Raw genomic sequence first — 15,109 nt, 5'->3', positions numbered from 1 at the left:
CCAGCAAGAGAGACTTGGATCCCTGAGTTTCTTTGTCCTGCCTTTCTAAACTGCTCTTCAGGAGGCCTAAATTGTTCTGATGGTGAGAGATAGGTTTCCTGTGTAAACTGCTGAGGTAATTGTGGCCCAAATAAGCCACAAAAGCATTTTCCGATTCTCTGCACTGTGACAAACAGTCTGTGCTTATTAATTTGTGCAGAAATATAAAGGGTAGCAAGGAGACATTTTGAGAAAAATGAGTTTTTGATGACACTGGAATTTTTCCAAGGCATTTGTTCACTGAATCTTATATTGGCTTTTTATATGTAGGATCCTGAAATAGACAAGGCATCTTCTTATGCTTTTTTTTTTTTTATTCCTCTCAAGCTTATTGGTGCAAGTGGATGGAATTCAAAGTGCTTTTCTTCCTGTCTCTTTCGCACAGTATATGATAACACATGGCTTTTTCAAATATGTTGGTGATAGCAGCCAAACAAGGCTATAAAGTTTCTTATTGGGAATGTAAGCTATTCACATTGGGTCTTCTGATATGCATTTCAATATAATTTAGCTTGGTTCATTAAAATGTGATTATCACATGATAATAAGTGAATGATATTTTGTTTCCTCAGTATGTAGAAGGGTCACACTGTGAATATTATAAAATTATTTATTTACAAATGCAAGTGCACTTTGACTCTTTCAAATTAGCACATTTCATACCCACTGATGCTTTTCAAATAATGAAAAATAATTTCTGCTTTACCAGCCATGGTTGACAATAATGTGAATGTTTGTGTGTGTTTAGAGATTTGGTAAGATAATTAAACAGTAGCATTTATTATGTGACTTATTATAATGCATGAAGTATTCCACTAGTACTTTAATACATTTTCTTAGGAGATAGATAATGGGATAGATAGTAAATACATTTTTTAAATTAAATTAACATTTGAAAATATTTAAACATAAGGCTATTTTCTCCACTTTGAAAATGAAGGAATTGAGGTCCAAGACAGATAAGTAACTGGTCTAAAATTTCAACAGCAAGTCAAGAGAAAATACTGAAACCCAACCTAGCTTCCTTGACTCCAGATAATGTAACATAAAACAAAGATCAACAGTAAAAAAAAATTCAAGATAACAACTAAATTATATAATGATAGAACCCCATGTGTAGTATATTAAGAAATTATATAATATTCCATATTAATGATACAAGTTTTATAGTTTTAGAAAAAAAAATAACATCTCTTTTGGGGGGAAGAAAAAATTGAATGCTACAGACATCTATCCTCTTAGAAATGGTTTCAAGTACCTAAAACCAACAATTTATCACCAGGAAAAGTCATAAACTATTATAGATAACTCTAACCCTCCACTATAACTGCTTCAATAGTTTACTTTTTAAAATGGCCCACAAACTTATTCATAACTTGTCAGTATATTAGTCAACTATTAAGAATTAAACTCAAATTTTTATATGAGAACATGTTGATGAAATGGAAATAATTAATTCTGTACTTTTAAAATATGAGGCTCTTTTTGATCCCAAACTAATACTTTCCATCTAAGTGTGCTGCCTTCAAACTAAAGAAAACATATATAAGAGTTTATATATGGAGAGAGGTACAGAGATGGAGTAAATATGTAAAAACACTAACAATCAGTAAATCTAGGTAGAGGGTATTCATTGTACTACTGTTCTTTCAACCTTCTGAAATTGTAAATCTTCACTACCAGTAACCTCTCCTTGACCCACAGATAGGTCTATCCTCTTTATTTATTCTGCTGCCATTCCTGGACATCTTAGATGCATATAATCTTAATGTTATAAATTGTCTGGAAATTTCTATGACTCTATCAAGCACAGCTACCCAGAATTCTTTTTCCCTATCTACTCATTTATCTCTTACATTGGTGGTTTTCAAGCATCTGGAGATTACAGAATCTATGTGTGTGACTCTTCCAAATTTCTCCAAGCCTAGATTCATTCATGTTTCTTTGTTGGAACCCGGGACCAGGAAAAAGATCGTCACTATCTTATTTTTTCAAGGAATTCCAAAAATGGGTCCAAGAACACTAATGTTTCACAAAATACAGTTTGAAAGCAGTTTTCCTTAAAGCCACAATACTCCTACCCCTTTATTTCCAATCCGTGTAATTTGCAGAAGTTGGAGTTGTGAGGGGTATAGGGAGGAGGAGGGGGGCAAGCCGGGCCTGTCAGGGGTGCATGCCGAGTGACAAGTGTTCTTTTCCACAAAAGGTCAAGAGAAGTAGTCATTCGTATTCTCCCTCAAAGAGAAAATGTCTAAGTTCTAGCAAGAAGCAATCTGAGAAGGTCAACAAATTACTTTTATTTTTTTAACTTAAAGTACACAGTGGGATTCAAACATATCTCTGTTAAACAAATTACTAGGAGTGACAGAGGTCCCAACCTCTCAATTCAGAAAAAAATGAGACAGCACCAAGTGAAAATTTTCACTCCTGAGGATGTCTCTTCTAGAATACAGGGTTATTAATTCACAATTTCCTCACTCTGCAAGTCATGGACTCTTACTTCCAAGTTCCCCGGGGAAATTCTATCAAAAGCTCAGTGTCAATATTTTTTAGATGCTGCGTCAGTGGGAAAATATCGATAATTAAGCATTCTAATATATAATATGCAGATATGTTAAAGGCCAAATAACAAATATATTCCTCTGTACAACACTTCCACTGAGACAGTTAAGAGATATGTAGAGCTTCCCTGAGCTGAAACACCTACTGCGCTGTTTGATACATGAAGAACACCGAAATAAATAACTGTACAGTGCTACAGACAAATATTTACTTTACAGCACTACAGGCTAGGTAATATGATTTGTACACAGTGGCTTAATTAAATAGGCTACCATGTAAAACACTTAGCCTCTAGTGAGATATTGTAATTAAACCTGTATCTACAGTATCATAGAACACAAAATAGAAAGCAAGTTAGAGTAGCCCTACTGGCAGAAAGGGAACACAACTATTAAGAGATGGATGAAGTAAGGATGTTTGTAGAGTATCAACTAAGCTTCCTTTTCTCCTCCTTCATAACAGGCTAAAGGAAAGTGCTATAAGAATAAGGAACAGAACATAGGAACAATATTCATTTTTTCTTTTATTTTTTATCAAATATTTACCAAGCGCCAGCCTTTCTTTAGGTGCCTGGGATATAGTAAACAAGAGAGAATCCCTGCCCTCATGCAATTCTGCTGGGTTGGTATGCAATAGAAGAGAAAAACAATGTAACAAAAAAGCATGTCTTTTCCAGTAATGTATTTCCAGGTAATGATAAGACCCAAGAAGATAAATAAAGCAGAACAAGGGACAAAAAAGGGAAAGGTGCTTTTTTAGACAGAGGGGTCAGCAGAAGCCTCTCTAGCAAGTGATATTTGAGTAGAAGCCCGAATAGAAGTGAGAGAGTGAGCCACGTCAACATCTAGGGAGCTAGACTTCCAGGCAGAAGCAATACCAAGTGCAAGGTCCCGGAAGTGGAACATGCAAGGTTGTTGAACAGAAAGGAGGCTAACGTGGCTGGAGAATAGGAGATGAGGTCACAGGTAGCATGGAGCCAGATAATGTAGGGCCCTGTAAATCATGGCAAGCACTTTAGGTTCTTTTCTGGGAATCATTTAAATGCCTCAAGTATAATGTTGCTGATGTCTTGACAGTGATGGTAGAGAAGGAAGCACCATAAACATCCAAGTAGAAAAACTAGGAGACAACAAAAGAAGGAAGAATGGGAAAAGAAAGCAAATGGAATTTCACAAAAGGGCTTAGACTTTAGCAGTTGGGCAGCAGGCATGCCTGCTGGGCCACCTTCCGGTGTGTGTCCTGGGGGGTTGTCATCATTACTTTACAAAGCCCTTTTTCCAGTAAGTATTTTTTAAAATCCAATACATTGAAGACTTGCGGACACTAAAAGGCCAGGAAAATACCATTTATAGACTTGCATTACTGAGAAAATACTTGCTCTGATTAAAGCAATAGAATCACGCTATGAGGCATAGATTTCCACTGGCATTGAGTTCAGACTGTGGACTAAAATAATCTTTGTAAAAAACTCACCAGGATTATACACAAAACACAACACAAAGCACCCCTAGTAAATGAGGACTGAGCTACTAGGTTTTCCCCAGATGCACCCATCCTCCCAAGCACCTTCGCTAAGATTGATACATTTGGAAGTAGTGCATCAACTAGAACTATGCACAGCATCATGCTGGAGGTGATAAATGCAAGGGATACCAAATTTACATACTTCCCTCCCAGTTTCCATAAACCATAATTTAAGTCATAAAGAATGTCATAAGCCGTTTTTGATGTTTTGGGATATACACAATAATTAGAAGTCATTATCTCTCAAATGCACATTCTCCCTTTTCCCCCTCCTTCTAATCCTCTCATCTTCCAATCCACTCTCCACAATGGAGTGCAAAACATCGTTCCAAAGTAAAAGCTATTTATGGCAATCCCCTTCTCACAACCTTGCAGTGGCTCCCCACTGATGATGGAATAAAGCCCCAAGTTCATGACATTGGAAGCCCTAGGGTATGGCTGCAATCTATAGGCAGAGTCTGACTTCCTATCTCTCCCACCTTGCACTTTAGGCTGTAACTCCAATGAACTTTGCTCACCTTCCCCCACGCTCTGAGTCAAATCCCAACTCAGCCCCTTATTTGCCGTGTAATCCTGGGCAAATTACTTGTCGTCCCTGTGCTTCATTCATTTTCTGATAAAATGGAAGTAACAGTATATAACTCATGGGCCTTTTATAGCACAAAATAAGCGAATATATTTAAAACAATGCCAGATGCATTTTTAGCGCCAAAATAAGTGTGAGCTATTATTACTGTTATTTGCTTATGGAATTTTCCTATTATTGTTTCTTTGGCAAAAAAAAAAAAAAAAAAAAAATGCCCTCCTGCCCACTCCTCAAAAACTCCTATTCATTCTACAAATGTCATCTCCTCTCCAAACCTTCCCCAACACATTGACTCACTTTCTAGCGGTATTTATTTCTTCTGCTGCTCTTATGACAAGTTGAGTGTTATTCTTCAACAGCATTGTTTATACACTATTGATTAATTATTAATGCATAAGTGTGTCTTCCGGGGGTATATGCATTCTTTGAAGGCAAGTGCTCTATCTTTCTCATTTTGTATCTCCCAGAGTAGGGCCCAGAGCACAGTAGGCTCTCAACAAATGTTTCGTTCAATCAAATGTTGAATCAGTAAATATTTAAAGACAGATATTTCTCAATAAAATGTCCAGGGCTTCCCTGGTGGCTCAGTGGTTGAGAGTCCACCTGCCGATGCAGGGGACACGGGTTCGTGCCCCGGTCCGGGAAGATCCCACATGCCACAGAGCGGCTGGGCCCATGAGCCATGGTCGCTGAGCCTGCGTGTCTGGAGCCTGTGCTCCACAACGGGAGAGGCCACAACAGTGAGAGGCCCGCGTACCGCAAAAAAATAAAATTAAATTAAAAAATGTCCAATACTGCTAGGAAATAATTCAAGGAAATTTAAGAATAACACAATGCACAGATTTAGTAGATTTAGCTAACAAACTAGGACTAAATTGTGTAAGACAGTAAATGTGCTTAAAGGTTCAGAGAAAGGTTAAGCATATACTATTCATCACTTTCATTTTACTCTTCTCCAGTTATTCTAGCTTTGTCTTGTCAGGGGTAAGCTCCTTTAGAGTATGAACTATGCCTTTTAATACTTTTGTGGTCAAATATGAGGCACAAAAGTGCACATTTCATGAACCTTTGATAAAATGAGGAAATATTTCCGAGGTACAGGTAGAACTAAATGGGGAAAAGGAAGAAAAACCTAAGTCTTCTTTCTAATACTAACTCTGAAAGCATATTGTCCTCTGTGAAGCATATACCATGCACAAGCAGGGACAGACAGACAGAGTGGTGCTCACCAATTCATCTGCTCTTCAAGAGCAGTGTGGGGGCTTCCCTGGTGGCGCAGTGGTTGAGAGTCCGCCTGCCGATGCAGGGGACACGGGTTCGTGACCCGGTCCGGGAAAATCCCACATGCCGCAGAGCGGCTGGGCCCGTGAGCCATGGCCACTGAGCCTGTGCGTCCGGAGCCTGTGCTCCGCAACGGGAGAGGCCACAACAGTGAGAGGCCCGCGTACAGCAAAAAAAAAAAAAAAAAAAAAAAAAAAAAAGAGCAGTGTGGTAGGCCTGGGATGTACTCAGGACCATCACCAGTAGCTTCCGTCACAGAGCATCATGCTGCTTGCTGATAAAGGAGGACAACTGATGACTGAGGTTGGAACGTGAGCAAAGGAGAGAAGGTTGACAAGGCTGAACACCATGTGGTAAGTGCCAGTCAAGAACAAGCAGGCCCCATAAGACAAGGAAGATAAGGTTATGTCTCAGGAGTCATCACCCCTGATTTGGGGCTAGGGATCAATAATATGTCGACCTTAAGGACTCTGGCATTAATTTCCCCACTCATCAAAGCTCAACATTCCACTGACACTTTGCAGTGTAGGATATGTTTTTTATCTATATTGTCTCATTTCAGCTAACGTGGAGTTTGGTGTCCACTTCTTGGTTTCAGAATTCGAAGAAGAAATTAGGAATTTGGGATAATGGTACACAGTCAAAATAATCATTAATGGAGTAGAAAAACTTGGAAGAAGCTAAAGCAATTCAGAACATTTTTATATCTGCAGCATTGAACATTGAAAAGAACACAAATTTAGAGTATTCTTATCCCCCAAATGAAACTTAAATGAGATAATACATGTGAATATTCTAGTAAAGAACCTAAAATATAGTAGATGTTGGAATCCATGCTGATCATATCAGCATTTTTTACTTTTCTTGCTCACAGCAGTGCTCAATTATACATGATGAGTGAAAAAAAAATCCTGGGACTGGTTAGAAATGATCTTTATTTTCATGCAAGTTCTTATAAATTTTTTCTTTATATCCATTGAAGACCCCAAAAATTACATATATATATATATATAAATAATACATATATAATTCAATACCTGGACTATGAAGTAGTAAGACTGTGTACTAAGTGAGGTTATAGAACTGCTTTCTCCAGAGTCTTAAAAATAGGCCAGATTCCCATATGTCAAAGATGGAGCAATTGTGGTCCTGCCCAAGGGTGAAAGGAAGCAATGAGATAATCACCCAAATTCCTTCCAGATTTAGGATTGCGTAAATACTCTGATTAGCGACAACACATTGAATATTTACTATTTGTCAGATATTTTAAAAATAATCCCAGAGTCAGTATTTCACAAGTGTTTCTTAAATCTTCTACCATTAATCCACACTTCATCATAACTTGGGTTTTCAAAACCAGAACTACACATTCATCTGAACAAAATATGAAATCTACAAATAACTGAAGATAAAAAAAAAAGTTCAGTGGGTTTAGATATAAACTGCATCCTCTGCATTGTTTAGCTTCATCATGAAAATTACTTTAATTTCAATGCTGGAATCAAAACAATCCAGTCTTCTTAAAAGATATCTACTGTAAAGTAATAACATGTTTTTGGAGACTTCTAAGTGCATATCTTGGAATTTCTAACTTAAATGCAAGGTTTGGAAAATACCAATTGTTGATCGTGAAAGAATGGTTACATTTCATCATGACAAAGAGGCAAAAATAAAGTACTTATGCTCTTATTTCCTCGTGTAAATTACATATGATGCTTAAAAACAGGAGCACATAATTTTTAGGATTAGTGAAAAAGTCATTCAAATACATATGTGTGCATTTTATGAAAAGAAATTTTCATTGAATGTTTCATGAAAATAAATTTGAAAAATATTAAACATGCACTCAGATAAAACAACAGAAATAAATATAAATATAGACTTAGGAGTTAAAACAAACTGTGATACAACTTTTCTAAGAAACAGAAGAAGAAGAGTGTGTGAGTTGGTACGTAAAAACAGGTGAAAATGAATCATGGTCATAATTAAAGTTATTTTATAAGTTTGGTGGTTAGTGGATTCTTTAAACCTATATTATGGTACATCATACTAAAGTCATGTGTTTTGTTTTTTAGCAATTTGCAGAAAATTTTTTTTAACTTAGCTAGAAAAAGATCACTTTAATAGCATAAGTTACCTCAAATACCATTTAATTGTTCTTTGTGTAATGTGCTGCAAGAAAATTTGTATAATGCAGGGGTGAAATTGGCTCTTTAGTCATTTTAAAATTTGGGTTCTTTTGAAAAGAAAAAATTCAGTATTTATAGCTCTACCTTCCTAGCACATCAAAAATCTATTCTAAGTAAAAGAAAGGTCATGTTATTATATTCAGAAACTCTACAATAAGGAAATATTACCAAGGTTTTATGAAGATTTACCACTATCTGAAAATCAGTTATTTAAAATTAAGTATCCTTCTTGTCAAATTATTAACCCAACTAGTAAAACATATGAGTCTATTATCTAAGTATATGTTTTCTCACCTTTATTCCTTTTATGAGAACTAACTAACAATATACCTATATACCTTCTCCTATTCAGTTACACTACTTAGCAAACTATGTGAAAATACACACACATTAGGGGTGGGGTAAATCATGAGACAGAAGACTTCCTCAAATCACTACATACTTATATAGAAACCTTCTATTTATTAAATGCTACCACTGGTAGGTGTTGAAAAACTAACCACGTGGACTCTACAAATATGAGATTACAATTAAATAATAAGATTTAACTCATCAAAAAGATGACCAAAAAATGTTCCCCAATAAAGCAATTATGTGAACAACAGTGCATTGTCAGAAAACAAAAATAACCATATCATTTTTAGCTAGGTAAAGTATGTGTACTGGCTTTAACATGTGGTGTCCATCAAAGGCAAGTTACATATTTCCAGGGGTAACTTGAATTTGCCAATATACTGTGCAGTAGATTAGGCAGACAAACATTTCAGACGAGTAAAAACACAGAATTCAAGTAAATATTAATTTTTGAAAACCAGATATCCTCAGTTTATAATGTTGGTTGGCAATCTAGTATGCAGTCAAAATCCCTGTGCTAGAAACGTCTTCAAGAGGTAATAGCTCCCTGCACTGCTATGGTCCCTGGTAAATAAAAATTATAGGTACCCAATTTTGAAAGGTATATTAATCTGAAAGAAAATATAACCTTCAAAGAAATCTGAAAAGGCCTACCAAAGTTTTAAAATTTCTTTTGTGCTTTTCCCTGTATTCGGTTATTATACTGGTTTAAGGAAGCTACTCTCTTGTACATAACATATATATTAAAGGTGGCAGCCTCAATACAGTTTTTACAGAGGGTTCTGGAATTTACTTGGGCATTCCCAAGTAAATTGGGAATTTATTTATTATCTATAAATTTTATGTCACTTCTTTACAACAAGAATTTCTTAAAGATAATAGCAATTTGAATCATAAATAAAATTAATTAACCATGTAATTTCAGAAGTGGGAACTTAGTTTTCCCTTGCCTTAAGTACTGTAAAGATAGAGGCGATAAATCAAAACCACTAGTTTACATACTACAAAAAATGGCAATGCTGTAAATTAAGTTTGACTTTATACATTGTCTCAAGAAATGAATCCAAACTAAGATTGAATCACTTATCCCTGTACCAAAAATATACTATTAAAAAACATCATCAACAACAACCGCAAGATACACACAAAAAAGTCAGCAATCACCTCAACAGAGATTAAACAAAAAAACTGAATTTTTATAACTCCTTCAATACTCGGTTGCCCTAGAATTAGCTAGGTGTTTTTTTTTAAAGCAGTAATTTTAAAGACTCTCTACAGTGAGAGGCTCATTTTATCTGGAAACAGCTAGTGGCACAGTGATATTAACGCACAGAGCACTATGTATTCTTCAGCTGACCTGCTCACCATTCATCTCACACATGTGTTCTGTATTATGAACAAAATTCAAATAATCCTATTTGCTACATTTCTAAATCACTGTTGCTAATGAAAAGCACTCCAGACACCTCCAAGTCCCATCTTACCATGTATGAGCCACAGTGAAGCGACGACGCTGCCGAATGCTTTTATTCACCAGCAACTTTCTGAAAAAGCATGGTGAGTTCCTTGGCGAACTGCGTGGAGAAATTTTAGGAGATGTAGGTCTGTTTACCGGTAGTCTCGGAAGCTCAAGTTCTAAGTGCATTTGCTCCTTGAAAGTCTTTATGTAAACCTCAGATTCAAAGGCAGTAAGTTCTTTTGAAGAATCTTTTGCTGTCATGTCTTATATGGAGTGCTGGCTTTCACCATCCAAAACAAAAACCTCAAACATAGCAGAGACACAGCTGCAGGTTAGGAGGCTGGTAAGTCTGCAAACTGTTCTCAGTTTAATTTAGGAAGCTGTGGCTCCAGTGTAGGAGCTGCTTAGAGCAAGAACTGCATAATCGAAGAATGGCAAGTCAGCCTGTCACAAGGAGCTTTATCAGCCTGGCTTTGCCTCTGAAAATGCGCCAAAGTGCTTCCTATGTCAGTAGCCTCCTTGTGGATGAGGTCTGTCTGCAAGCTACACACTGACACTCGCTGAATTCATTCAGCTGAATATATCAACTCATGAAATATTCATGAGGGCTTCTGATAAATCCTTTGCATGTATTTTTTAAAAAAATCTTTTCAAACATGCTGCATCCACTAATGGATAGTAAGCAAAGCCCAGTCACCTATTTTTGTTTGCACAAAGAGCAGAACCAGAGCCCATCCAGCACGTGCGATGTTTAAAGTCTTCATTCAGAATTATCTTTCTCTGTAATGCACACAACAGTAACTCCACCTACCAAATGCTTATTGGCCCAGGACTATTTAAACAACTGCACTCTGTTTCCCCCTCAACAACACCCTCCATTGCCCAGATTTTCACATTTGTGAAGCCACGCTCATCATCAGTGAAAACATTAAATCAGGGATTGTCAAAAAGCCTAGCTAAAACAGCCCCCCCAAATTCCATTCCTGAATGAAAGAGCTGATTTGCTGAAGTTTTTTTTTTTCCCTCTCCCCTCCAAAAGATCCCAAACCACATCCCTATAGAAAGTGTCAGCTAACTGGAAAACATTAGATTTGGTTCATTCCCCTAAGGAATTTAAAGACTAATCTTTAATCCAATAAAAATTGCCCTCATTCTTCTGCTTAACTTCATTGTCCCTGAGGTGCCCACAGCAGCCACTCTCTGTTAGATGTAAAGTCACTTCTGAAAGTCAAAGTTCCCTAGAATGGAAATGGAGGTAACAACCAGGAGAGATGAATGCTCCCCGTCACACCTGCAGGGTCCAAAGTCAAGCATCATGCATGTGTGTGTGCACGCATGCACGTGCAGGTAGATGTACACAACAGTGTCTGTGTGTGGGTATCTTTACTTGCTAGTGTGTGTGTACTTGGTTCACAAGGGCATGCCAGTGAGACATATGGGCAGGGGAGTCCAAAACAATGTCTCAAGTTCCAGATCAGATCATTGTAACCTGAAATATCATTTAGAAATATACTGGCATGCAGCTTCTACACTTTAAAAGAAGTAAAAAGAATATTTTAGTGCTCGAAGTGTACAGATGCTGTGAAATTCTGTACCTGCAATGTCTACTACTAGGGCCAGCCTGATCTCACACAAATTTGGCAAAACAGAACTGGGGCTAGTCAATGTGAGTGACAGTTAGGAATGATTCACAGTAAGACTTCAGTGAAAAAGCAAGAAATTCATTTTTTCCTCTAAGGCGTGAGAACTTCCACCTTTATAAAATCATTTACATATGTCATATACTCTGGCTGAATATCTAAAGGGCTGAATAAAAGCAGACAATGACCTGTGTATAGGAAAAAATAAACCCCACTCTAGCCCTTGGGGGAAATGGTTTAAACTTAATAGGAAGGATTTAAACTCCAAGTTTACAGGTACTGCCTTGGAAGGATATAAGTATTGCAACAGTACCCTAAAATATATTATGAACAAAGGCAAAGTCATGGAATTTTAAAGTTTGAGTGAATCCCAGTAATCACCTTGTTTGGCTCCTGATTTTAAAGACAAGGAAACAGACATAGAGAACTTCAGTGACTTGTCCAAAGTCCTGTTTGTAGTTGACATTAGAGCAAAAGCTAAAACCAAGGCTTTCTGATTCCCAGTTGAATGTTCTTACATTATACGATAAGAGAGGTCAACATAGTCATTTTGTCCAGCAAAGCCCTAGCACACGCACTTTATATATTTGAAGATATTTTAACTGCTCTACTTGAGAATAAATTGTTAGTAATGTCATGAGAGAAAATATAGTTAAAGCTATCTATTATTTACTGCATTATGAAAACAAAGCTAGGACTTTCTTCCAACAATAATGGGATATAAAACTGGAATGTGAGAATGTGTGAACCTGCCAATATTCAGAGTGACTTATTTGCAAAAAAATGAAATAGCAATTTGAAGTCTTATTCACTTTTTAAGGCTGCCAAAACACAATAAGCATTTCAGGGATTTTTAAAAATAATGGCTCTCAAAATTATGGCAAATTTCACCACCCAAATTTAGTATGTGAACTGGGATTCAGATAAGGAAATGTTGACATAAACTTACCTAAAGCAGCATAGCGGTACTATTATAATTACTTTCTAATTCTTACTGTCAACTTACGTGACATTATGTGACACTTCACATTATTCTCTCTTTGCCTACTATGACAGCCAATGTCCCAGTTAAAGAAATTTTGAGAATCATCCTAAGAATTAGAATTCTCAAAAATACGTAAAGTCGGTTAATTCTACCTACTCTAAATAACATTTAGGAATACCAAAGACAGCTAATTGAAATACAAAACTTAAAAGATAACCAGACTGGGCTTCCCTGGTGGAGCAGTGGTTGAGAGTCCGCCTGCTGATGCAGGGGACACGGGTTCGTGCCCAGGTCCGGGAAGATCCCACATGCCGTGGAGCGGCTGGGCCCATGAGCCATGGCCACTGAGCCCGCGCGTCCGGAGCCTGTGCTCCGCAACGGGGGAGGCCACAACAGGGAGAGGCCCGCGTACCGCAAAAAAAAAAAAAAAAAAAGATAACCAGACTGTTTCAAAGTCTGAATTAGTTACCTCTAAGAAAAGGAAATGCATGTTTACAGATATATGCACAAAAGTTTGTTTCTAGAGTCAAAATACTATAGAAAAACTTGATACTGTGTTAAATATTGAAATCAAAGATGAATATAGACGGTAAAAAACAGGAGATGGTATCTAAGAAAATGTAAAACAAAAGCACAGTAAATGCAAATAACACCCTGCCATAGTTTAGCGAAGAATATACTGTTTTGAGAGAGAGAGCCAGAGAACAGGAGAAAAAGCCAAGAAGAAAGCAAATGAGTTATTGTGCCCTTCTGAGTGCCTCGGAAGGAGCTAAAGAACCATAGTGAAAACCCTCCTGTCCACACATAATGCTTAGCTGTTTCTCCTCAAAGGGAGAAATGAGTAACTGAGTCAATTTATTAATGTGCAGATAATTCACCTTGGGAATTACTTGAGAATTCCAATTACAGCTAGGTCTCAATTTTAAATAATGAAATTCCTGGTATCCACATCCTGTCAAAGCAACAAGAATCAAGAATTATCATCATAAAGTATCATTCAAGGATCTGAATAGAGCTTTATGGTCAATAACAGTCAATAATGTATTATGTATAAATATTATGGACAAATCAAAACATTGATTTTTCATTAAATTGAAATGGAAAGCAAATTAATTTCAACCAAACAAAATGATAAACTTACAGTGCAAGTATTATAATAGTTAAAATGTTTTTTTAAAGGTAACAGCTTTGTAATCAATTTATTTTAAGTGAAAATAATTGTACTCTTTTTATATTCAATATTTTTCAGACTTTAAAAGTTAACTTGGAATATATTTCCTCTGAACTGAGTGACTAATTTTTAACTAACTGTTCTTATAAAACTAAAGTATTTTAAAGGCATAAAACTACTGATTCTGTGCAATAATATTATACATAACAGTATTAAATGCAATATAACATGGCTCACATCTACTGTAAATACAAAGCTAGAGATTTGAAAAGACAGAGTTTATTCAGAAGTTTCTTTTTAAAGAGGAACAGATTTAAGACTGTCAATATTAACAGTTAAATTACTGTGGATTGTATCTTTATTTATATCATTATTCAGTTCTCTTTATTTAAAACAACACACCATCTGAGCACCGCCATTAGGCTCTACTCAATTGAGTAGAAAATACACAAGCTCTTCCTTCAGTCAGACAAGGTAGTAAGTAAATACAGAACAGCAAGAAACAACTGTTGCCTCTTTCAACAGAATACCCTACTCACCACAGACAGCAACTCATCCCAATTTCTCTATTTCAGTTAGCAGAAATGGAACTAGAGAATTATTCTAACATGATTGAAGAAAAGACAACATTCAACTGAATGAAAATATTAATAGTTGTCTAGCCATCTTGGAGAAGAACAATTAGCTGACTACTCTTAAGAATTAAGAGATTATAAAGAAGGAATTTACATTTATTGCATACCTCCTGGATGCCAGATATTATTGTAAGCATTTTTAATAAGTTGTTTCATTTGGTTCTCATTACAAACATATCAGACAAGTGCTATTGAAATGCTTGTTGGACTTCTCCCTAGTATTAAACCATGAGGTCTTTTAGGGCTGGGTTGAGTCTTGTTCATTTCTAGAACATGGAACAGAGTTTGGCACAGAGTGGATACTCACTAAATTTTGTAGACCGAATGCATGTTATTTTGCCCATTTTCCAATGAGAATATCAAGACACAAAATTGCATAGCATTTAAGGAATTGATCCTACACCAAGCTTTTTATAACAGAAGATATCTAATGAGACAGCAGAGGGAATGCAGGCTCCTAGGGTGGTCTAGTCATGTCACTAGAAGTATATGTTCACAAGTACTAAATGCTTTGAGTCTGAAGTTATCTAGCGTTTTATTTTTATACAATGATATGAAGGCTTCACTTTTATCCATATGATACAATTAATTACTCATCATTAGTAAACTGATGTTCCAGAAAGATCAGTTTTAGCCTTAACCACCTTCAGTGTCACCTGAATCCTAGAGAGGAAGTGGGAAGCC

General features: G+C 36.4%; 1 protein-coding gene across 4 annotated transcripts in view; it reads right to left on the bottom strand.

The window, feature by feature from the left end:
• Positions 1 to 15,109, bottom strand: part of PDE4B (phosphodiesterase 4B) — a 596,404-nt gene that overhangs the window by 389,791 nt on the left and 191,504 nt on the right. The window contains exon 1 of one of the 4 annotated variants that reach the window (XM_067726458.1): positions 10,020 to 10,485. The exons of the other annotated variants lie outside the window; for them this stretch is intronic. Coding sequence (XP_067582559.1) covers positions 10,020 to 10,255 — 236 coding nt within the window. The 5' untranslated portion in view covers positions 10,256 to 10,485. Of the gene's footprint in view, positions 1 to 10,019; positions 10,486 to 15,109 lie in introns of those variants that run through there. 4 annotated transcript variants of the gene reach the window in all.

The sequence above is a fragment of the Pseudorca crassidens genome, chromosome 2 (assembly GCF_039906515.1).
Source record: "Pseudorca crassidens isolate mPseCra1 chromosome 2, mPseCra1.hap1, whole genome shotgun sequence".
In the NCBI taxonomy this organism is placed as follows: Eukaryota; Metazoa; Chordata; class Mammalia; order Artiodactyla; family Delphinidae; genus Pseudorca; species Pseudorca crassidens.
This window is presented reverse-complemented; position numbering and strand designations above follow the sequence as displayed.